We start from the raw sequence: 25,700 nt of genomic DNA, 5'->3' as shown, positions 1-25,700 counted from the left end.
ATTAGCAGTGTACCCATCATATAGCCAACCATCAGCAGTGTACCCATCACACAGCCGCCCATTAACTATAGCCATCACACAGCTGCCCATCAGCAATGTACCCCTCATACAGCCACAATCAGCAGTCTACCTATCCCAGTGTTACCAGAACCAGCCATGTCCAAAAAATTTATACTAGAGAGGAGGCAATTCAAATCCTAAGTATGACGGATGAGAGCAGCAGGGAGCACTCACCGTCCGATTCCAATTGAGAGTATGTACTTGTCGAAAGTAGTGGATCAGTGATTGAATCAGAGGAGGAAAGGTTTCCTCCTAAAAGGATAAGGCACTCTGAAAACCAGACAGCCATCAGCAGCGCCATACACCCCAATGGTAAATCGCAAACACCAGAGGTGCTTGACCCCTGGATGAAAAGCCAAGTACTATTACTGGGATATCACATGGACCCCAAGAATTAGGGCCCATACAACTCTCCCAGATGCACTTGCAATCCCATTATAGCTGACCTCAGGATCAGCAAGTATCTCCCCTTTCATAAGAGAGATGTGTACGTCCTGTCCACCATCCACAATGACACCTTGGTGGAAATTCACGGACAACGCAATCCTATCCAAAAGCCTGCGGTCATCCAAGAATATAATCTCTACATGGTTGGGGATGCATTTCAAGGATCAGATACTACAGCCCTATTTAGCAACAAGAAGGTCCCATTTCTGCATTTCTGGTACAAATAAGTTGCAATTTACCTTTTTCATTTGGCCATTTATAATGCATATGTTACCTACACAAATCCACAGAAATCCACCGAAAAAAAAAAAGCCAACACGTCGGCACTGGTCGGCTGAGACTAGCTCGTACTGTTCCTGGATCCAACGAGGGGAGGGGTGAGATCTAACCGTTGCACCCCGGGTCAGCCGTGACCATGGTACACTGCCATTATCTGTCACAGGGAGCTTACTTTTTATGCTTTTTACATTGCAAGAACGTGAGTACAATGATAGAAGATCTTGTGTATGTATTTCAATAAATGCTCTCAATGTTATCACACTATTGGAGGCACTGTTTCTTTTCATGTCGGTATACCTCTTCACAATGAGGATTGCTGTTAATTGAAGAGTTCCATCTGCTGCGATCGCAACTTCATTTATCTTGTGTAGTCCCCGGGGGGGCTTTAATATTGCCTACACGCCGAGCATGAGAGTGCAAGGCAATATTTTCTGGTGAGTGCGGCTCCATATGAGTGGATCACAATCACAACCGGTGTGGTGGAGGAGACCTTTATGGTCATAGGAAGATTGTTTTTCAGATTCACTTTTCTGATGCACAGTATTTTGCATGGACTTTTCCTCATCAGTTCACCTATATAATATTGCATGGACTGTTTAGTCATATTTATTATTTGTAACTGTTTTTTTTTACTCTCCTGGTCACTAATGGAAAGGTAGAGTCATTTGGAAGTATCACGGACATTATATTGGTATAGCAATAGCACCAAATGTTGATGTATTTCATTTCACTAGCTATCACTACATATAAATTATTCATGTGATTTATAGCGCCACTATTTTATTTATTTAAAATACTATTTCACATCACTTTTTATAAGTTGGCAGCTATAGCTATTGTTTGGTTTTGCACTAGAGCACAGTGGTGGTTTTTTTGCGCGGCACTTGATCACCGATTTTTTAATACACTTCCTGTTTAACTGCAGAGTGCACAATACGCAAGAAAGGACTGGATTTTGGGCAGGATTAACAGTTATTTTTTTGCACTAATAGAACAAATTTTGGAAAAAGCTTTCATTGGTATATTTAACAGGCACAAAAGAAGCAAAAGATGTTAATACACTTTAATTTTTCCATTTATAATGCCACATTTGCATAACTCATACCGTAATTATTTATTCGGCTTCTAGAAAGAACAGTATGTTTTCATCAGTGTACATGAAAAAGAGGTAAGGTCTGACAGGAGGAGGGTTTTCCAAGAATATGTATTAAGCATAAACCAGAAATCAGTATACCACCACCAGCAGCAAACAAACATGAGGCTTTTAAATTTTTTCCTATTCTCTGAAGGTAAGTAACTTTTATTTCTCAAAATATGGTTTTGCCTACCTTAATGTTAGTTATTCATAATAAAAAAATAAGCAGAAGAACAAATAATTTGAAAACTAAAATGTTTGTATATTTATAACATTTATATAGTCTTGTTAAAATTTGCATATGACAAAAAAAAATTACATGTAAAAAAAAAAAAAAAGACAACATATAACATGGAAGTTTGATCTCTGGTTAAAATTGTGTTTTAGTTTCTGTATAGATATTATAGAGTTCTATATGAGACTTTTTAAATACCTTTTCATGAAAATATTGGAATACTACAAGATCTGAAAATTGTAACTTTTATCTTTCAAATGAATTATGAATTTTTAGTAATGTTAATGCATATTAGAATTATTATCACCTATGTCTGGGGCCAAAAGCAATGCATATTATACAATTTACTAATATCAACAAATTCTCAATAAATAAAAACAGAATATGGATTACATCAGTAAAATAAACAGTAACTCCGTAAACCACAATTTTTTATTGAACTTCATAAAAATACATCATGTTGAAACGGTTTTTGCTTTTTAAGTGAGTTTAAAGGGTAGATTCTGTCTGACACAATATTTTTTAATTTCCTCTCAAACACTATGCATATATTTATGAAGTAGTGACTGTGACATTTACCAATCATTGTAGGGGTATTATCCAGGTGTATGCTTTTAAAAAACAGTGAGTGATTAACCTTTAGTTAAAGATTGGTGAATGTCACCTTCACTTTATGAACATTTAAGTGGCAATTTTTTTTCTTATATTTTACTGCATAGTGGAAATTATAAAACTTCTAGGGGAAAAAAGGACGTTCAAAACAGATACTGAAATTTGATCATTTCTATTTCTACATTTGCCATTTTTTGGAATTTAATGGCCAATTATTTTCTGTCACCTCAGTCCTGGTGAATGGTAGTGAATCTTCCGAACATTAGACAGACAAAGGGTAGAGGATGTACTACAAGGAATTATGTTTACTAGTGGCATGATGCCAAAATAACTAATCACATTTTTTGTTCCCAAAAGGCCTTTTTGTTTTTAAATAAGGTAGATTGCAATAAAATTTGAAAATAAAACAGTTAAAGGATGGTCAAAAAAATGTAAAACTGAGAAATTCCCCTTTAGAACAAACCCATTGAAGATTATTTAATACTTATTTTGTATAAAACATGAAACAAAAATTAAGTTCTCCAAGGAAAAATCTTTGATTAGATCTGTAACAGTAAACGATTCCTCATGGAATCCAATCAATAAGATGTATGAGTTATCTGAACAGAATCTTTATTTTTTCTCAGAATGATACTCTTTTCAAAATGTGTAACTGACAAACAAAATGATATCATATAGGCGTGAAATCTGTATTTTTTTTTACATGAAATAAATATTTAAATTGAAAAACTTTGTCTTATATATTATTACTATATCCCGAGGCAGATGCTTGTGATATTTTAAAAAGTGATAACCTGTGTGATAATCTTTGTGAATGGACCCCACTCTCTATGAGTTACCGCCTGCCCACCATCAAATGACGGCGGGGTGGTGCGGCTCTCGTTCTGGGACGCCGTCATATGACGGCGTCCCAGAACGGTCGCTCTCGCAAGCCCCGTGTGGGCGCGCAGCGAGGTGGCCGTGCCTTGTCCTAGCAACACGGTGCGTCCGTGGCTCTTTAACCATGCGATCAGCTGTGTCCAATCACAGCCAGTCCCATGTAAACGCGGAGATGCTGGTATTTATCGCTCCTCACCTCACACTAACAGAGTGTGTGGCGAGGAGAGCCGATCGGCGGCATCTCCACGCAGGGGGACATCTACACATGTAATCAGGGCACTGATCATCGGTGCCCTGATTACAATATAGCGCCAACTGTGTCACCAATCAGTGTCCAAAATTGCCCAGCAGTGGCAGCAGTGCCCACCAGTGGCAGCAATCAGTGCCCACCACTGCCCACAAGTGCCACCAATCAGTGCCCATTAGCGATGCCAGTTGATGCTGGCTATCAGTGCCACCTATCAGTGCTGCCCATTAATGCCCATCACTGCTGTCGATCAATGCCCATCAGTGTCACCCATCAGTGCCACCCATTAATGCCCATCAGTGCCCATCAGTACTGCCTGTGTCACCTATCAGTGCCCACCAGTGCCGCTTATTAGTGCCCACCAGTGCCACCTATTAGTGCCCATCATTGCCACCTCACAGTGCCCATCAGTGCCGCCAATCAGTGCTCATCAGTGCCACATCAGTGCCACCTAATCAGTGCCCATAAGTGCCGCCTCATCAGTACCCATAAGTGCCACCACATCAATGCCCACCAGTTCAGCCTATCAGTGCCGCCTCATCAGCGCACATCAGTGAAGGAGAAAAATTACTTTGTTACAAAATTTACTGACAGAATCTAAGTAAGAAAAAAAATTTTTCAAAATGTTTGGTCTTTTTTTTTTTTCTTTAAAAAAGTAAAGTAAAAGTAAAAGTATAGTAAAAAATAAAAAACCCAGCAGTGATTAAATACCACCCAAAGAAAGCTCTATTTGTGTGAAGAAAATGATAAAAAATTTGTTTGGGGACAGTGTAGCATGACGGCGCAATTGTCATTCAAAGTGCGACAGCGTTGAAAGCTGAAAAATGGCCTGGGCAGGAAGGGGGTGTAAGTGCCTGGTAGGCAAGTGGTTAAACAAACACAAAATATTTTTGACTTGGCTTAAATATGGGTTCTTTGGTCTATTACACATAATTTGGTAGCTATTTTATTTTGCCCTTCTCTTGATTGAAGTCTGTGAAAGGTAAAGTGTATGTCCATACTAAACCTTTTATTTAGTTATTGATAGGCCGGGGAACTATTAGAACCCTGCTGAGTTTATGCCGCTGTCCAGGGGTCTGTTACTGAGAGTTCTTCAAACTTACTGTTCTACTAACAACGGCTTTACCAGACATAAGGGAGGGATAATCTACAGCGGGAACATACAGTGTAAACTTGATGGCATTTGTCTGTTTTTAGCTAACTATGAATTGTAATTTGTGCTTTTGTTTTACCCCATGGAGTAAAATGTAATGTAGAAACATTAAAATGTTGACAGATTTTGTTTTATATAATATATCGGTAGAATTTTAGCACCAGATATGTCACTTATGGATTTTTTGCTCAAATACATTTTATTAAATGTGTTATACGTTGATGATGTAGTTATACATATAACACTTTCTAAATATATAGCAGCTTACTAAACTTTAACTTCAATGTTTTTCATCAAATGGTACCAAAACATAAACCTGTCATATATTTACATATATGTTGAAGATATTTTATGCTAAATTCTGATTTATCTTCTTTTCCAGTGGTTGTCTCACAGATGGTTCTGCATCATCCTGAAATCATTGTGTCGGCTGATGTTGGTGCCACCTCAGTGATCAGCTGTGTGTCTAATGCAACAATAGAAGATGGAACATTAATGTCCTGGTACAAAAAGAGCTCCAAACCTGCAGAAAGTCCTAAACTAGTGAAGGCCTGCAATAAGGATAATGATGCTCGTAAATATGGATGCAAAAACTCTGCCTATATGGCAAACCTGGAGATTTATAATGTACAGATTATTGATTACGGAGTTTATTTCTGTGCATTCCGTTATGCGACTCAGCTGAGATTTAGTAATGGGACAGCTCTAATCATAAGAGGTGAGACATTAGTTTTATAAAACATTAGTTTTAGGACAAGGTAACATGAATACCCAATTTATAGCTCAGTTTATATACAAAGGTATTTTATTCCAATGTTTCAGCCACTGACTTTGCCTGTTATCAGGTCTAATGGGTGGCACATTTGATTAAAGTGTTTGTTAACCTAAAAAAAATAAAAATACAGATCCTGGTGCCTTAAAGCAGAATAAACAGCACAGTGCTTGTACTGTGTAATCTGCCTCTCTCTAAACTGTAAAAAACCTCCCTGATCCCTCCACTTCCTGTGTCCTCCTCTCTGCGCTGATAACCAAAGTCAGGGCTGCTGAGCCCTGACCATTGTTGTCTGAGTATGTCCCTCCATCATCCGCAGCCCTGCTCTGCTCTCATCACTCCCCCTCACCCACTCCTCCCTGCCTGTCAGCTCCGTGTTCTGTGTCTCTGTCTCGGCCGCTCCTGCAGAAGCCATCAATCGGAGCTACACAGCGGCCACGAATCATGTGCCCGGCCAGAAGATAGCTCTAAACAGGTTTTTACAAGCATAATTTTTATAGAAGACAGTGTGCTATGCCAGGCTTTAATAGAGGGGTGGCATAGACTTACTTATATGGGCTAACAACCACTTTAGGTATCTGTAAATAGATCTAAATGTTACCTGGATGGCATTTAGTTTGCTAAAGCACTGGGGTTGATTTAGTAAAGGCAAACAGCCTGTTAACTTTGTAAGGGAAATTTCCACCAGAGCTTAGTGAATGAGGGAAGGCTGTGCTGACTTTCATCATCCTATTATATGCAAGCAAAAATGCATTTTTTAAATTTTCCTTGCATGTCATTGGGTATTCTTTGAAAATTAAATTATATCACAGCCAGTATGCTCTTGGAAAATTCCTTTTCAAAGTGCAAATTGCCTGAATGAATGACTGACTTGTATAGCGCTACCTATGTGAACTGAATTGCCTCAGGGCACTTTTTCCCACCGGTGTCCATCTGCGGCATAGCGCGATCCTTTACTCCATAGGGTCCCGACCCGCTTACAAACACATACACAGCGACATACACATACACATATTGCGGCCAATTTTTTTTAGACAGGGTCTAATTAACCTACCAGCATGTCTTTGGAGTACTGGTAGGTTACTAGCAAAGTGCAAATTCCCTTACAAAGTGAACAGGCTATTTGCATTTGATACATAAAAAAAAAACTTGCCGTGCTCAACCCAGCCGGACCCAATAGCTGCATGTAGTAGGTGGTGCTGCAATAAGGGCTCCTGTATGCCCTATGTATTCAACTGAAAATGATATTCCGGCACTCGTCAATGGGATTGTAAATCTTCTTTATTAGACACCCAGGTAAAAGTCACTGGCAAAAGTAACAGAGCGGACATGTTTCAGCCATGAATGGCCTTACTCATAGCAAGCTAGACAATAGATTGGTTTCGTCATTTGTAACCTTCCATCTATAGGCGGAATCCATCCCATGTGGCTGCTAAATGATGAGCCAAACCACAGCTACAAACCAAACAGTGCAAACATTATAAAACATCCCACTTGCAGAGCGCTTGAAGCACAAGTTCTAGTTGACACTTTTCCAATTTGTAGAAAATTTGCGTGGCAAGTTTCTAGCAAGAGAAAAGTAGCAGTGGTGAGTCTACAGCAAGAGCTCTGCAAGTCACAGTGACACTTGTGGTGTGATGACTATTGCACAACATAACTGAACCAGAACTTGCAGAATGTTCACAAAGAAAGTGGATCTGGAGTCATGCAATGCAGACTTGCTGCAAATGTGCAACAAACTTGTAAAGCCTGGCAAGTTTAGCAATAGCTTAGTGAGTCATTTTCAAACTTGCAGCTCAATTGCTTGGTATCTGGGATAATAACATACAATAAAATTAGTAGCCACATAGCATACATATTTAAAAACAATAAGTTTATGTCTAGCCTTAAAGAGGTGCAAAGAGGTAGAGGTGGGATTGAAAAGAAAAAGAAAAATAATAATACAGTAGTAACAACCAGGTCACCAAATGGTACATGTAGAGTTCATTTTATAAACAAATCCATTAGGCGTCACACGCTAGGAGAAGTTTGTATGTGTCACAACCCTTGGCAGGCTTTTTTAATTTTTCAAAACCATAAAAACTAATGCCTGACATATCACCACTGTGCTTTTGATAAAAAAAACCCCACTGTGTTTTATAAACAGTTGCCATGGTTTTTTTTTTTATTAAAAAAATACTATTTTTATAATTTTTTAATCCTGTGTTTTGCATATTAGTGATGCTGTTCTACTGCAGCCTATTTCAGCCACATCCTGGCTACCTGCACTCATCTGAACATCATTGCTCTGAACCACCTTCCTGAAACATACAACGATGGACCATGCCTGTGCAATGCGTGTCAGCGAGGGTACTTGTAGTCTACACCAGTGTTTCTCAACTCCAGTCCTCAAGGCAGCCCTACAGGTCATGTTTTCAGGCTGTCCATTATTTTGCACAGGTGGTTTGATCAGTTTCACTGCCTTAGTAACTACCACAGCCGTTTCATCTGAGGAAAATCCTGACAACACAGGAGTACTATTGAGGAACGGTTGTCACCCTATAACAGGAAGTGGCTAGCTAAGCATGGACCATTAGAGCAGGATTGGGTAGTATTTTAATAAAGGCTGCAGAATTTAAAAAAAACAAATTCAAAATTACATTATTAAATCTTTTGTGAGTTTTTAACGATTTGCTTTAGATCCACTTTAACAAACATTATCTGCTTTTTTGCTTTAATGAGCTGTAGTCTGTTGTCAACGACTGCACTACATGTTGTCTAGGGCTGAGAAAATCAATACATAATTAGGATCAGGCCAACCAATTTACACTTGTGCCTGTTGTACATTTTATTTGGATAAAATGTTATGTTGCAATTTCCCTCAGTTGCAACAATGGGTATTTTGTATTACTGGAATATTGTACACCAAATGCATATGCAGTTATTTAGCCAGATTCCAGTGATAGCAGGTAGAAAAAATTTCATCCTGAACCTAATCTCACTCAGATAACAATTTACATACAGTACATTATATTACATACATTTTCTAGAAGAGTGTAGCTAATTTCCTATAGTGTCTATGTTCAAAAATAGACTGTCCAATATATACTGGTATGGATTCTGTTTGCGTTTTGTATAGATTAGACATTACATAGTGCATACATTATTTATTTACAGACAATTCCACAATGAACAGCTCCATCCATCTCCTGGCTTCCCCCCAATCTTCTCTTCTGAACCCTACCATGCAGCTGGCTTGTGTAGTCAGTATTCCTCTTTATGAAGTTTCCATCACCTGGGCCGTCTCTGGAACACATTACAAGGGAAGCATGGCCTCTGTGGAGGAACCTGGTGGCACCAGGACTTTTCAGAACCATCTCTCACTCCCCAGAGACACCTGGGATTTTGGAGATAATGTGACCTGTGAAGTGTGGACCAGTTCTTCGTCTATCCAGATACACTGGATAATAAAAGAAACAGGTAACAATATACGATTGTCGAGTATATATTCCCAGTTATATGTAAAACTGAATATAATTATACTTTTTAAATAAATTAGGATAATTCACTATTAGGTTAAAAAAAAAGGCCATGAACTACCGGTATCTATGGAAAAGACAGAGGGAGGTAAGCATAATTGTGTTAATTACACTTACAGCCATGTTTTCCTTTCCAATATTCAGCTTTCTAAAACCATTGCCAGGAGATCTTAGGTACTCTTTGCTCAGTTCTTGCAAATTCTTCACTTTCTGCTTCCTAAATTTTAATAGAATTTGTCACAATAGAAGTCTTTGGGCCCAACATTGGTATTCAGAAAACTGTAGGGACCAGAAACATGGAACTAATGGTACGATTGTGCTCAGTGGATATTTTTTGATTTTTGGCCAGGGAGGAAAACGCAGCTAGTTGGTCCCATCATGGTAGGAACTATGAGCTAAGCATGTGCAGCACAAAAAGTGTGCCATGATGTTTGGTGGCCATTGTAAAAGGCAGTTGTTGAGAACATGGTTTGTGGTAACACACCTTTTCAAGTATTTTTCCGCAAATTGAATGATTGCAAAGTATGAACTGTGAATGAAGAGGCACTTTATGAGTTGCACGCTATCACTGCTGCTTTGTGAAAATATGGACTTGTTTTTAAGATTTTTACCTAGCAAGTGCTGTTATAGCAGGTCAGAACAGGAAGCAGATAGCTAGATTAACACACTTTACATGCAGGGATCTCATCACTAATGGTTTCAAGCTAGTTATGAAACTTCAGTAACAGAAATAACATTTGTAGGGGCTGGTGGCCGGTTGCACTACCCAGTTCACCCATTGACCTGGAACATGCACAAATCTGGCTAGTCAAGTCTAAACAGTGTGACATTGTGAGGCCTTGTCACTGTGGAAATGGTCAGAAAAAGGACACAGGGTTCACAATGTGTTTGCGGGACTCCGGAGTATCGATTTTGAATGCAGAAAAGTGTTTTAACAGCTTTCTACGGAATTTGATATTCCAAGATTGGGCTTTGTAGTTTGTAGATTTCTAGGTGTCTTGGGAGGGAAGAAATCTTCAACCCAGGCCAGCATCTATATTTTGTTGAAGAGCAGCAGGGTGTGTGTCCAGGAGTACATAGCCCGTATCATAAAAGCTTGATGAGAGCTCGGGGCAGTTGCTGCCATTTAGAAAGAGAGCATTTTTGGCTCCAGTGTGAGGCAAAAGGTGTGCTCCAGCCAGGAGAGGTGACCCACTGGAGAGACAAGACTTTATGTTGGAGGGACTTCCTTACTTACAGGACTGGGAGAGTTGGGACAGCTAAACGGGATGGCAGAGGACTGAGAGCATATCTCCCAACTTTTTGAGATGGAAATGAGGGGCACCTGTTAGCAAAAGTATGTAGTCATAGCACACACCCCTGCCATGCCCCCTTAAAGGAGAATTACACAAAAATGATTAGTTAAAACCACAAGTGTTTTTTTTTTTACCACTATTATTCCTTTAAACTGGCTTTTGAAATTTACAAATGCAGCAATTTAGAAATTAGATGAAAGTTTAACCACTGTGAAACACTTTTTGAAAGATAAATTGTGCATTTTATATATAACTATATAGATCAGACCAAATTGAGGGACAAAGGAGGAGGAAAGAGGGGCAGAGGGACTTTGTTCCAAATCAGGGACAGTGCCTCGAAACAGTGACAGTTGGGAGCTATGCTGAGAGAGCAGAGGCAATTAGAGAGTCCAGGAGGGGGTTTTGTTTGTCTCAAGAGTGGGAGAGTCTGGGGTGTTTGGGGAACCTTGTCCAGATGCCAGTGAGGTGATGCAATCATAGGCTAAGTAAGCCTGAAGTGCCCATGGTCTGGGACACCAGAAAGAGCAATATTTGCTGTTATATGAAGCAATGCAACTTGGTATGAGTTCAACAACTATATATACAGGAAGGAAACATGATTTGCTAAAAAAAGAAAAAAAATATCAAAAGCCAAAAAGTTCAGGGAAACCTTATTTGCATTGACATGTTATGCTATGGCCAACCTTTATGCAACGCTAGAAAATACAGTTTTGTTTGACATATTTGTGACTATTTTGTAGATGAATCCAAAGAAGATTTTACCACATCATGTAAAAGTTACCTGGGCTTTGTTCTTTGTGGAGGTCTTCTTCTGCTTTTGGTTCTCACAGGTCATCTCTTTTGGGCATACAAGCAAATAGGTAAAGTATCACTTGGGTCCTGAATTTCCAAAAAAGAAGGTTCAAAAGCTTACATTAGACAATGTTTCTTTTATAGGATAAAGGGTGGTAATGTCACCTTTTTTGGAGAACAGAGATAAACGAATTGGCCGCATATCTGTCTGGGTCACTCTAAGCAGAGACTAATTTGGAAGTGCTATAATTCTTTATTAGGATACTTCATAGGATAGGTGTGTCTTTTGAAGCTTTCAGTCATCTACATAGGGTGTCTTGTGATAGTAAATTAAATACAACTGGGTTTGCTAATCAATCTTCAAAACATTTCAGTGTTTCCTGACTTCTCAAAATGACTTGGTTGAAAGGTTAAAATGTTTTCATGAATGGCCAGAAAATGCACTTGTGCTTGAACTTCTACTTTAAATTAGTAAACTATTGCATCAGAAAGTGCTCTGTTTAATACAATACAGTGTTTATGTTAATGTGTCAGTCCACCCAGCAATTAAACTTTATTTATAGGAAGAGCCTGGCCTACCGAGTGAGCCCTTGACTTTATATATGCCTTGTATACTTCACAATGAGATATCCCTGACAGAATTTCTGGCCCTGTTCCTGCATTTTCCAGCTCCACAGCAATAGATGGTGGTGACTTACACCACCAGATAAGCCATAGGGTACTGTCACCAAGCTGCACCTAGCTAAATCATTTGGACTGATGGACTGACTCATTTAGATGTATTTAAATATTATTTTTAAATATATTCTTTTCAAATATTAAATCTTTTTAAAAATATGACTTAAAAACTCTAACTTTGCAGAGGAAAAAACAATTATGTTTAGGATAATTTAACACATTTCAAGGATTTTATCAAATATAAAACTCTGTTTAGTTGATATTGGGATAAAAGTTTCCAGCAGGGAAGAGTTTCACATTTACCACCAGGGGTTGTGAGCAGATTGCTTGAATAAGCTGGCTTTGCAAACCATGCACTTTTGTCGAACACTTTGCAGATTTGGCATTAGGAATAATATATATCCAACACAAATGTATGCAAAAATATACAAATTATTAAATAATTTATAAGACATGCAAATAACACTCATTAGTAACCCCAGATCAGAATATTTAGAACAATTGCAACATAGATAATAGACATTTGTAATCTAATATCAACACTCAAAATTACATGTCAAAATCAATACCCATGCTCTTTACGACACTTGTTCTTCATGACCAGACTTTTTAATGTAGATACCGAATATGTTAAACATTGGTTTCATGCCCATATGTTGCATTAAATATTCTGCTCTCTTAAAGACAACAGCAAAGGCTGATACAAAAGATTGTGTGAAGGGGTATCCCCTTAGAAGAACAAGAGCGGAAGGCCTAATTGGGGCCCAGAAGCCACAGAAATCAAATCCTCTAGCCTGGTATGAGGAACAGAGCTCTGTTAAGGGAACAGTGTTTTTGATGCCTTTATTGGAGTTACAACATGTTGATATGTAAACCAATGTTTAACACTTACATTTATATTCAAAATTCTGGTCCTGAAGAAGTAGAAAGTCAAAAAAAATGTTGATGCATGTTTATGATATGGCATTGTATCACATGACAGTACAATGGTCTATTACCAAGTGTTATAAAAACCCCAATCTCTGTTTTTTCATGAGTATATTTTGCTGTTTTTATCCATGATATGAATTAGCAAACTATATACAGTATATACAACACACATTTTTTACAAAAATATACAATTTGTAATACCACATTTAAAGTTCCTTTCTGTCTTAAAGAGGAAGTAAACCCTGATAGGTTTTACTTCATCTTTATTTCCCTGAAAAAGTAAAGCATAATGGGCTACTATGCATTGCATAGTAGCCCATTATGTGTCACTTACCTGAAACCGAAGCCTGCAATGTCACCGCTTTCCCCACTAGCAGCGAGGATCCATCTTCACCCCTCTTCCGGGGCCGCGAACTCCGGCTCTGTGACTGGCCAGAGTCACGTGACGTCACCCCCGCGCATGCACACGGGAGCCACCAGTCACGGCATGACCCCTTTAGAAATGGCATGATCTTCTCTGTAGACATCGGCGCATGACTTTTTTGTAAAACCGTGGAGATTTAGGAGATATATCCAGCACCTACAGGTAAACCCTAATATAGGCTTATCTGTAGGTAAAATTGGTTGTACAGTGTGTACAACCACTTTAATCTCTGCCTATAGTTAAGAAAACACTGGTTTAAAGAGACAGCATTCTTGATGACATTAGTTGATCTCCTATTTCCATACTTTTTCTTGTTGAAAAACAAACAAAATATAATTTTATATTTCAGATAAAAAAGCTCAAGACGTCACGCACCAAGACAGAGATTTGGTAAAATCTTATTTGCATGTGAATTATTTTTATACTAAAATGCTAGAACCAGTAGTATCTTATACAGTATAAACTGAGTTCCAAACCTAAACTCTTCCCGTGCTTCCTAACGGACACAACGAACATGGTGTGTTGGTAATATTTTCAGTGGGGGTCAAACAATGAAAGCACATTTGTTAAGTGGACAGAGGCTAGACCCTCTATCAGGTTTTTTGTACAACGGTACTTTTCTGAACCTGACAAAATCTTCCTTCTCCATTTTAGTAAAAAATTTGAATGTTTCTTTGGAGTTGGGTTTTACAGCTATGCAGTAACAAACAGTGATGGCTTTTGCATATTACACGTTTTACGCCCTTGTATGTGTTAGTTTATGTAAGCATGGCCAGGGCCGTCTTTATTGTTGATTGGACCCTGGGCAAACATTTTCTTGGGGCCCCCCCATGCAAATTTTCTCTCCATCCCAATATTCCAAAAAACAAACACACACGTAAACCTATGTATTGAATTTATTGTAACTGTACTGTCTGCCCTCATGTTGTAAAGCGCTGCACAACCTGTATTCACACTATAAATCCTGTATAATAATAATGATGAAGGGGGAGAGATAGAGGGGTCCAGGATGATGGGTGGGGCAGGGGAGAATAGCAGAGTCCAGGATGATGGGGGGATAGGGGAGTCCATGATGATTGGGGGGGAGAGATGGGGGAGTGTAACGTGATGTGCAGGGGGAATAGGGGAGTCCAGGATGATGGGGTGAAGGGGGAGATAGAGGAATCCAGGATGACACACAGGGATTGGGAGTGTGTAGTGTGAGGTGTTTGTATCATACAGGGCACAGAAAAAAATCAGCAGAAGGGGCAGTACTTGCATATTCTCCCTCCCTCCCTCCCCCAAAGTAACCATCTATTGGTCACCTCTGCACATCACTTTGCTTACCTCTGCACCCTCATCCACAGTTCACCTCTGTGCCCGCCCTTCATCCACAGTTCACCTCTGTACCCCTCCATCCACAGTTCACCTCTGTACCCCCCCCATCCACAGTTCACCTCTGTACCCCATTCCATCCACAGTTCACCTCTGTACCTCTCCATTCACAGTTCACCTCTGTCCCCCCCTCCATCCACAGGTCACCTCTGTACCCCTCCATCCACAGTTCAGCTCTGTACCCCTTCATCCACACCTCACTTCTGTATCCCCTGTCTACCTCTGTACCACCCCCCATCCACAATTCACCTCTGTTTCCCCCGTCCACGTTCACCTCTGTATCCTTCCGTCCACCTCTGTACACCCCCCACCACTCCAGCTCTGTATCCCTCCATCCAAATTCACCTCTATCCTTCCATGCACCTCTGTACCCCCCTCATTCACCTCTGTATCTCCCCTATCCACTTTCACCTCTGTATCCAGCATCCATGTTCAGCTCTGTATCCCCCCTATTCACGTTCACCTCTGTATTCCCCTGTCCATGTCCACCTCTGTATCCCCTCTATCCACGTTCACCTCTGTTTCCCCCGTCCACATTCACCTCTGTATCCTTCCGTCCACCTTTGTACACCCCGCACCAGTCCAGCTATGTATTCCCCCGTCCACGTTCACCTCTGTATCCTTCCGTGCACCTCTGTACCCCCCTCATTCACCTCTGTATCCCCCCTATCCACGTCCACCTCTGTATCCCCCCTATCCACATCCACCTCTGTATCCCCCCTATCCACGTTCACTTCTGTATCCCCCCATCCACGTTCACCTCTGTATCCCCCCTATCCACGTTCACCTCTGTATTTGTTTCGGAATTTCGTTTTCGTCCGAAAAATAAATTTATTTAGTTACTCCCGAAATTCGTTTTTATTCATTTCTTTTTTTCTTTAAAAATTGCATTCATCCGAAAATCCAAATTAAGGTTTAATCTGTCATTGAAGGCTTATGGTGTCTGTAGAATGTTCAAAGAAGATTTGACGGAGCAGCTAAACTGTACGACGCCGTATAGTTTACCTGCTCCATCGAATCTTCTTAGAACTTTCAACAGACACCATAAGCCAAAGTACGTGTGTACTTAGTTCTAGCTATTTTACTGCTCCTCCTATTTGGTTACAATCAGCCAAAAACATTCATCATCATCATTATTTATATTTATCTTTTCTCCCTTACATCAAATCTTTTTTCCCCTACGTCAAATCTTTTCTCCCCTACGTCAAATCTTTTCTCTCTATGTCGAATCTTTTCTCTCTATGTAGAATAATCTTGGACTAATAGAGTTAAGGTTAGGCACATTCGACCACAGGTTTGATGGACACATTGTTATTGTCATCATCATGTCGAATCTCCTATCTATATCGAACTGTTGTAGCAAAAAATGAAAATAAAGCATTTGTTTATGTCGGATCTTTCGTTTTTCGCATTCTGCACTTTCGTTATCGTTTGTTAAAATGATAAAGAAAATACCTGAAATTTGGACGAAAATGCATTCGGACGAAAACAAATGCACATGTCTAGTGGCAGCTGCTTTGGGCCCCACAGCGATGACAGGGCCCAGGGCAGCTGCCCCTTTTGCCCTACGTTAAAGACGGTCCTGAGCATGGCCTATACCTGTGTACAGCCATTCTTTACTATGCTTGTCTCACCCAAGTATAGAAATATGCCCACAATTTTGTTTTTCGTTTGTTTTTTTAGGATGGGATTGTGTATGCACATCTGGATATGAGCCGTCTCACTCAAGGGAGAAAGCAGCAGAGATAGCAAAATGTTGCATCTTCAGTGTGAAAAGTTCTCAGCTTTGCAACAAGCATTACTAAAATTTTTTTTTTCACGAAAATTAAAGTATTTTTTTGCTATATTTGCACTTTGCATCATTGCACCTTACTATATAATAAATCTTTGCTTTTTAATTACACCAAATTAAAAATGTAAAAACTTTTTTACTTTTTAAATGTTAAACAACATGAATAAAAAATAAATAAAAAATATAGAAACCAAATCTAACCTGCATGCTAGGAGACATTTTAAAATACACTTGTTCGGTATTGAAATTCAAGTACAATTGCACTGACAAATCATCAGAATCAGGGACTTTAATGGACAGTTTTCACATATGCTGTTTTATCTTGTATCTTTGGTTTACTAGACTTTGAATCTGTTTCTACTGAGCATATGCTAATTATAACCAAAGTTATTGTAGATATAGTAGGGCCTCTATTTATTTTTTAATTTTGGATATAGTAGGGGAAGGTTAAAACCCCATTTGGTTTTTGCAATCTGTATCAATCTGCTTCACATGGAGGAGGATTCCCTTCAATTCCTGTCCAATAGCCAATACAGAAAGTGAAAGGGAATCCCTCCAAAGTAAGAGAATCCCCTGTTGTCACCAGAACTAGTGTCCCCATTGGAAGATTTCCCCTCTACAGTTCTGGTGTAGACTCAAAATTTGGGATTTTCTTATACTTTCACTTTCACTGGTAAATAGGACAAATAGGGTGGGGGTACAGACAGCAATAAAACAAGACAGGTGTTCTAATCCATGTTTTGACTTTAGTAATACTTTAGCAGGTAAAATATGTTTTTCAGCTGTGGGATTTAAAACTAATATATCTAATTCTCCTGAAAATGAAACATGAAATTGCATATTTTGGAAAGGACTGACCTGGGAGACATTTACCCCCTGGGCCAGTACTAATAAGATATGTTGGACTGGTGACCTTTGGTGGAGATATTTCACCATTTAGATATCAATCAGAGATAGACCTGCAGTAACTGACTTGGTATATAGATACCTGCTCCTTCTTCAGAGCCTTACTTGCACTCCTGGCAGGAGAAACTGTACTAACCTTCTCTGATGTCAGAATTCATTTGACCTCATGTGACCAAATGTCGAGAGCCATGAAGAAAGCAGATTTTGGAATATGTGGAAAGGTGTGAACTATAAATTCTGCCCTTTAGGGACATCTACGTTTCAAATTCCAACCAATCTGTATCCCTCAAAGGACACAAAGAAAACATATTACGGAACATAAACATAAAAGTAAAATTAACATTAGGCATGTGCAGGATCAAAAAAGGACACAGACATTAAAGGCCCAGTAGTGATTAAATACCACCAAAATAAAGCTCTATTTGTGTCCAAAATGATAAAATGATAAACATGTCATATGGGTAAAGTGTTGCATGACCGTACAATTGTCATTCAAAGTGTGACAGCGCTGAAAGCTGAAAATTGGCCTGGGCAGGAAGGGGGTATGGGTACTCAGTAAGCAAGTGGTTAAAACAGATCACAAATGTGAATTACCATAGACTATTTAACTGTTTGTCTAAAGTTCAGATATAAGGTGACATTAAAAAGAAAAGTATTTAAAAACATCTTCTATAGCATCTATTTATATATCATGTTTCATTTACGTTATATTTTTTATAAAGATGGAATTGTGTATGCATGTCTAGATATGAGTCATCTTAGACGGAGAGGAAGTAGCTGAGTCCTTACTTTTACGATCAACTGCTGAAAACTGTTTTTCCAAGTATAAGAACATATAAGATATATATTGAAAGTACATACATACAAAAAAAAATTTATTTTCTTAAAGGACATTTTCAATTAAAACTGATATTTTAGTTTTTAGAAGCTTTTAGAGAGTTAAATCACTTGATTCCTTTTTATCTCTGGGGGACCCTTACATCAAGATTGCTGTTTAGAGATTCTACATTTATCTACTCATCATAGGTTTCACAAGAGAGTGTCATTCCACCTGTTGCATCTCTTAAATGCATTTAAAGCCCCTTTCACATGGGTGCGTCCCTTTTGAGGGAACTGCTTGCTCCTCGGGGGATCGGTCTGTTTATCCCCGCTGAGCAGGCGGATGACAGATCCTTCCCCACTTACTGAGCGGAGATGGACCCAGTTCAGCAACCCTGATATCCCTTGGCACTGATATCCAATCATATCCGATCATAGCCCATCCGATCCGCCAGGCGGATGGAAAATATGACCACAATCCATCTGGTATTTGCGGACAGGATCGGATCGGATAACATCTGGTGTAGATTTTAAGGGGAACTCCACGCCAAAATTTAAAAGAAAAACAGCGTGGGGTCCCCCCCCAAAATCCATACCAGACCCTTTGGGTCTGGCATAGATTTTAAGGGGAACGCCACGCCAATAAAAAAAAAAAAATTGGTGTGGGGTCCCCCCAAAACCCATACCAGACCCTTATCCAAGCAAGCAGCCTGGCAGGCCATGAAAGGGGGGGACAAGCGAGCGCCCCCCTCCTCCTGAACCATACCAGGCCGCTTACCCTCAACATGGGGAGGGTGTTTTGGGCCCCTCCCAAAGCACCTTGTCCCCATGTTGATGGGGACAAGGGCCTCGTCCCCACCACCCTGGCCTGCTGGTTGTGGGGGTCTGCGGATGGGGGACTTATCAGAATCTGGAAGCCCCCTTTAACAAGGGGACCCCAGATCCTAGCCCCCCCATGTGAATTGGTATGGGCTACCCATTCACCAAAAACGTTGCAAAAAGTAAAAACCACAAAAGACAGTTTTTGACAATTCCTTTATTAAAAAAGAAAAAAAAAGTGTCCCCCAATGTCCATCATTCTTCAAACACCCTGCCCGATGGAAAAGCTCTGCCTCGATGGGAGGCGTCCCGCCGACTGCTGTCTCTTGGCTGTGACAGCCGTTATTTAATCAAGGGCAAGGCAAACCGGTGATGTAACTGAGTGACCCCACCCCTTCTGATGTCAAGTGCTATCAGAGGGGGGCAGGGTCATCCCGTTACACAAGCAGGTGGGCGGGTTACGTCAGCGGGTGGGCCCGGCCCGCCCCCGCCCTTGCCTATATATTAGCTGTAACAGTGAAAACACAGCAGTCGCTGGGCGGCCTCCCATGGAGGCAGAGTATTTATTTTCTATTTTTCGGGTCCATCGGGCAGCGTGATTGGCGATGGATGGACATCGCGGGACACTTTTTTATTCTTTTAATAACGGAATTGTCAAAAACTGTCTTTTGTGGTTTTTACTTTCTGACACTTTTTTTGGTGAATGGGTAGGGGTGCAATGTACCCCTACCCATTCACATGGGGGGGCAGGATCTGGGGGCCCCCTTGTTAAAGGGGGCTTCCAGATTCTGATAAGAAGCCCCCCACCCGCAGACCCCCACAATCACCCGGGCCAGGGTTGTGGGGACGAGTCTTTGTCATACTGCGGGGACGAGTCTTTGTCATACTGCACTTACAAGCGCCTTCTTTGTTTTATATTCTGTATTAAATGACAGTATACAAGTAAAGGCGCAAAGATCAGAAACAATATTTAACCCATAGCATTCAAAAAATGTATATAAATTAAATTAAAAAGCATAAAAGTTTATGCGTGAAAGTAATAAAAAGAGTCCTAAATAAATGGTAATATTATAAAAGTCCAAAGACCAAGAAGGGAGGGAGGGATAATGGTAAGGGATCCACATACAGGGCTGCCTTCAAAGGGGGAACCAAAACCAAGTTCCAGAGATTCTTAAAAAGATACAAGGAGAGAGGTGCCTCTGGGTGTAGAAGTAAAACAATTTATTCACAATTCAAGCTCTTGAAGAAGGAGCGCAGCTACCACGTCTCGTTTTGAGTTTTTGCTCCACCACGGCCGGCTTCACCATCTTGCGGTGTCCACAATGAACAGCCAAGTGCCCCAGCAAGCAGGAACAGACTGACGGACCTGATGACCACCCCCACGATGGGTCATTTTAATATACACGCTTACTGATGACTTCACAAATGTGAGTTGCCTGTACATGTGAATTGTGAATAAATTGTTTTACTTCTACACCCAGGGGCGCCTCTCTCCTTGTATCTGTATTAAATGACAGCAGTCTCTACTATAGCATAGCTGGTGTGAGTGTCTCCTGGGCAACACAATTACAAAGTCCCTTTCTCATGCTGGAACTGAGGACCGGGCTACAAGGACTGTTTCTATTACATGATGCTGGCAGCCACGTTTGTGATAGGATCTCTCCAACTTGATTCTAACTGTGAATGATAGAGATTTTTTTACACTTGCGGATATTGCCCAAGGGTTTAAAAGAATACCATATTTTTTTAGAGCTTGTTTGCAAAAATAAATGTGTATATTTTGTACATTTATAATTGCAGCAGTCTCACATCTCCTGATTTGAATATGTATATAAACTTTAGGGATGTATGTTGAGCCCCATTTAAGCCTTTAAAGCGGAACTACACTGCGTTTGAGCACCACAAACCAAAATGCAATTTTATTTATTTTTAATATTCATAGAAAACTCACCCATGCACCCATGTCTCCATGCTTTATTTTGCAGAGAAATCACTTTTTGATGATCCATGCAGCATTTACTTCCTTTAATCCATCTGCTCTTAGCTCAGGCATGCAGGCAGGAGGGTGTGCTTAGCTGAGAAAACCTCCTCCCGACCAGAAGGCTCATGCACAGTGGGAGGCGATCAGCGAGTACCGTGGACCTGGTGTCCGCCGGCACCCGCCGAACGCTCGGTACACAGGCAGAACAACAGTCTGCCTATGTAAAGAAGGCAGATTTCCATTCTGTCAGTAGGGAAGGCATGGATCCTGTGTTCCTGCAAAGCAGGGACATGGATCCATGTTTTCCCCTAGTAAAAGCACCTCCCACACAATACACAAACACTGGCTAGGAATACAGTTAACCCTTTGATTGCCCCTGATGTTAACCCCTTCCCAGTCAGTGTCACTAGTACAGTGACAGTGCATATTTTTAGCACTGATCACTGTATTAGTGTCACTGATCCCCAAAAAAGTGTCAGTTAATGTCCGATTTGTCTGCCGCAACATCGCAGTCCTGCTATAAGTTGCTGATCGTCGCCATTACTAGTAAAAAAAAAAATGTATAAAAATTTCATAACTATATCCCATAGTTTGTAGACACTATAACTTTTGCACAAACCAATCAATATCTGCTTATTGGGATTTTTTTTACAAAAAATTTGTAGCACAATACAAATTGGCCTAAATTGATAAAGAAATTGCATTTTTTACATTTTTTTTATTATTGGATGTGTTTTATAGCAGAAAGTAAGAAAAATTTTTTTTTTTTTTTCAAAATTGTCGGCCATTTTTTGTTTATAGCACAAAAAATAAAAAAATGCAGAGGTGATCAATAGGGATGAGCTTCGAGTTCGAGTCGAACTCATGTTCGACTCGAACATTGGCTGTTCGCAAGTTCGCCGAACAGCGAGCGATTTGGGGTGTTCGCGGCCAGGGGTGGACTGAAAACTCATGGGGCCCCCGGGCAATAGGGGCTCATGGGGCCCCCTTTGTCCCCACCCACCCACACACAAGCCACACCCTCACAAAGCCCCACGCATATATTGCACTGCTACATTACATGCATTGGTCACAGAATTTCTCTACTTCATGTTCAAAATAAATGTTTAAAGATTTAAGAAAATAAAGAAAAATAAACTCACTTTAACCACATACATTTACTGCAGGGCTGCGTCTCCTGTGAGCAGAATCACATACAGGAACTTGATTCTGCACTTGGGGGTCTGCATGCTGTTTGACCTGCTGCCGCTGTGATTGGACACACCGAGAGCTAACCAGGGGGTCCGGAGGACCCGATGTCCGCCAGGCCCAGACGATCGTTTCCAACAGAGGCAGAACTGTGGTCTGCCTATGTAAACAAGTCCCCAGAGAGCCTCCCCCACTTACATCAGGGTCCCCAGAGAGCCTCCCCTTACATCAGGGTCCCCAGAGAGCCTCCCCTTACATCAGGGTCCCCAGAGAGCCCCCCCTTACATCAGGGTCCCCAGAGAACCTCCTCCTTACATCAGGGTCCCCAGAGAACCTCTCCTTACATCAGGGTCACCAGAGAGCCTCCTCCTTACATCAGGGTACCCAGAGAGCCCCCTCCTTACATCAGGGTCCCCAGAGAGCCCCCTCCTTACATCAGGGTCCCCAGAGAGCCCCCCCTTACATCAGGGTCCCCAGAGAGCCCCCTCCTTACATTAGGGTCCCCAGAGAGCCTCCCCCACTTACATCAGGGTCCCCAGAGAGCCTCCCCTTACATCAAGGTCCCCAGAGAGCCCCCCCTTACATCAGGGTCCCCAGAGAACCTCCTCCTTACATCAGGGTCCCCAGAGAACCTCCCCTTACATCAGGGTCCCCAGAGAGCCTCCTCCTTACATCAGGGTACCCAGAGAGCCCCCTCCTTACATCAGGGTCCCCAGAGAGCCCCCTCCTTACATCAGGGTCCCCAGAGAGCCCCCTCCTTACATCAGGGTCCCCAGAGAGCCCCCCTTACATCAGGGTCCCCAGAGAACCCCCCTTACATCAGGGTCCCCAGAGAGCCCCCTCCTTACATCAGGATCCCCAGAGAGACCCCCCTTACATCAGGGTCCCCAGAGAGCCCCCCTTACATCAGGGTCCCCAGAGAGCCCCCCCTGACATCAAGGTCTCCAGAGAGCCCCCCCATACATCAGGGTCTGCAGAGAGCCCCCCATACATCAGGGTCCCCAGAGAGCCCCACCTTACATCAAGGTCTCCAGAGAGCCCCACATACATCAGGGTCTACTCCCCAGAGAGCCCCTCCATACATCAGGGTCTCAGAGAGCCACCCATAGATCTGGGTCCCCAGAGAGCCCCCCCATAGGTCTGGGTCCCCAGAGAGCCCCCCATAGATCTGGGTCCCCAGAGAGCCCCCCATAGATCTGGGTCCCCAGAGAGCCCCCCCATACATCAAGGTCCCCAGAGACCCCCCTTACATCAAGGTCTTCAGAGAGACCACCCTTACATCAAGGTCTTCAGAGAGCCCCCCCTTACATCAAGGTCCCCAGAGAGCCCCCCATACATCAGGGTCCCCAGAGAGCCCCGCCTTACATCAAGGTCTCCAGAGAGCCCGACATACATCAGGGTCCCCTCCCCAGAGAGCCCCCCATACATCAGGGTCCCAGAGAACCCCCCATAGATCTTGGTCCCCAGAGCCCCCCAATACATCAGGGTCCCCAGAGAGCCCCCCATAGATCCGGGTCCCCAGAGAGACCCCCATAGATCTGGGTCCATAGAGAGCCCCACAAAGATCTGGGCACCCAGAGAGCCCCCAATAGATCTGGGTCCCCAGAGAGCCCCCCCATACATCAGGGTCCCCAGAGAGCCCCCCATACATCAGGGTCCCCAGAGAGCCCCCCATACATCAGGGTTCCTAGAGAGCCCCCCCATACATCAGGGTCCCCAGAGAGCCCCCCATACATCAGGGTCCCCAGAGAGCCCCGCCTTACATCAAGGTCTCCAGAGAGCCCCGCCTTACATCAAGGTCTCCAGAGAGCCCGACATACATCAGGGTCCCCTCCCCAGAGAGCCCCCCATACATCAGGGTCCCAGAGAACCCCCCATAGATCTTGGTCCCCAGAGCCCCCCAATACATCAGGGTCCCCAGAGAGCCCCCCATACATGAGGGTTCCCAGAGAGCTCCCCCATACATCAGGGTTCCTAGTGAGCCCCCCCATACATCAGGGTTCCCAGAGAGCCCCCCATACATCAGGGTCCCCAGAGAGCCCCCCATACATCAGGGTCCCCAGAGAGCCCCCCTTACATCAAGGTCTTCAGAGAGCCCCCCTTACATCAAGGTCCACAGAGAGCCCCCCCATACATCAGGGTCCCCAGAGAGCCCCGCCTTACATCAGGGTCCCCAGAGAGCCTCCTCCTTACATCAGGGTCCCCAGAGAGCCCCCCATACATCAGGGTCCCCAGAGAGCCCCCCAATACATCAGGGTCCCCAGAGAGCCTCCTCCTTACATCAGGATCCCCAGAGAGCCCCCCCATACATCAGGGTCCCCAGAGAGCCCCCCCACACATCAGGGTCCCCAGAGAGCCCCCCCATACATCAGGGTCCCCAGAGAGCCCCCCATAGATCCGGGTCCCCAGAGAGACCCCCATAGATCTGGGTCCATAGAGAGCCCCACAAAGATCTGGGCACCCAGAGAGCCCCCAATAGATCTGGGTCCCCAGAGAGCCCCCCCATACATCAGGGTCCCCAGAGAGCCCCCCATACATCAGGGTCCCCAGAGAGCCCCCCATACATCAGGGTTCCTAGAGAGCCCCCCATACATCAGGGTCCCCAGAGAGCCCCCCATACATCAGGGTCCCCAGAGAGCCCCGCCTTACATCAAGGTCTCCAGAGAGCCCCGCCTTACATCAAGGTCTCCAGAGAGCCCCACATACATCAGGGTCTACTCCCCAGAGAGCCCCTCCATACATCAGGGTCCCAGAGAGCCCCCCATAGATCTGGGTCCCCAGAGAGCCCCCCATAGGTCTGGGTCCCCAGAGAGCCCCCCATAGATCTGGGTCCCCAGAGAGCCCCCATAGATCTGGGTCCCCAGAGAGCCCCCCATACATCAGGGTCCCCAGAGAGCCCCCCTTACATCAAGGTCTTCAGAGAGCCCCCCCTTACATCAAGGTCTTCAGAGAGCCCCCCCTTACATCAAGGTCCCCAGAGAGCCCCCCATACATCAGGGTCCCCAGGGAGCCCCACATACATCAGGGTCCACTCCCCAGAGAGCCCCCCATACATCAGGGTCCCAGAGAGCCCCCCATAGATCTGGGTCCCCAGAGCCCCCCCCATACATCAGGGTCCCCAGAGAGCCCCCCATACATTAGGGTCCCCAGAGAGCTCCCCCATTCATCAGGGTTCCTAGAGAGCCCCCACATACATCAGGGTCCCCAGAGAGCCCCCATACATCAGGGTCCCCAGAGAGCCCCCCTTACATCAAGGTCTTCAGAGAGCCCCCCCATACATCAGGGTCCCCAGAGAGCCCTGCCTTACATCAGGGTCCCCAGAGAGCCTCCTCCTTACATCAAGGTCCCCAGAGAGCCCCCCATAC

At 42.9% G+C, this 25,700-nt stretch overlaps 1 protein-coding gene across 1 annotated transcript; it reads left to right on the top strand.

Annotated features, from left to right (window-relative positions):
* The first annotated feature begins 1,817 nt into the window (after positions 1-1,817).
* On the top strand, positions 1,818-16,871 carry LOC141117150 (uncharacterized). Its single transcript, XM_073609793.1, has 6 exons — positions 1,818-2,075; positions 5,430-5,765; positions 8,976-9,278; positions 11,373-11,492; positions 13,806-13,846; positions 16,514-16,871. Exons 1-6 carry the CDS (start codon positions 2,042-2,044, stop codon positions 16,577-16,579), a joined length of 900 nt encoding a protein of 299 aa, XP_073465894.1. The 5' UTR covers positions 1,818-2,041; the 3' UTR covers positions 16,580-16,871.
* Positions 16,872-25,700: the final 8,829 nt, after the last annotated feature.

Source organism: Aquarana catesbeiana, linkage group LG13 (assembly GCF_042186555.1).
Source record: "Aquarana catesbeiana isolate 2022-GZ linkage group LG13, ASM4218655v1, whole genome shotgun sequence".
Classification (NCBI taxonomy): Eukaryota; Metazoa; Chordata; class Amphibia; order Anura; family Ranidae; genus Aquarana; species Aquarana catesbeiana.
This window is presented reverse-complemented; position numbering and strand designations above follow the sequence as displayed.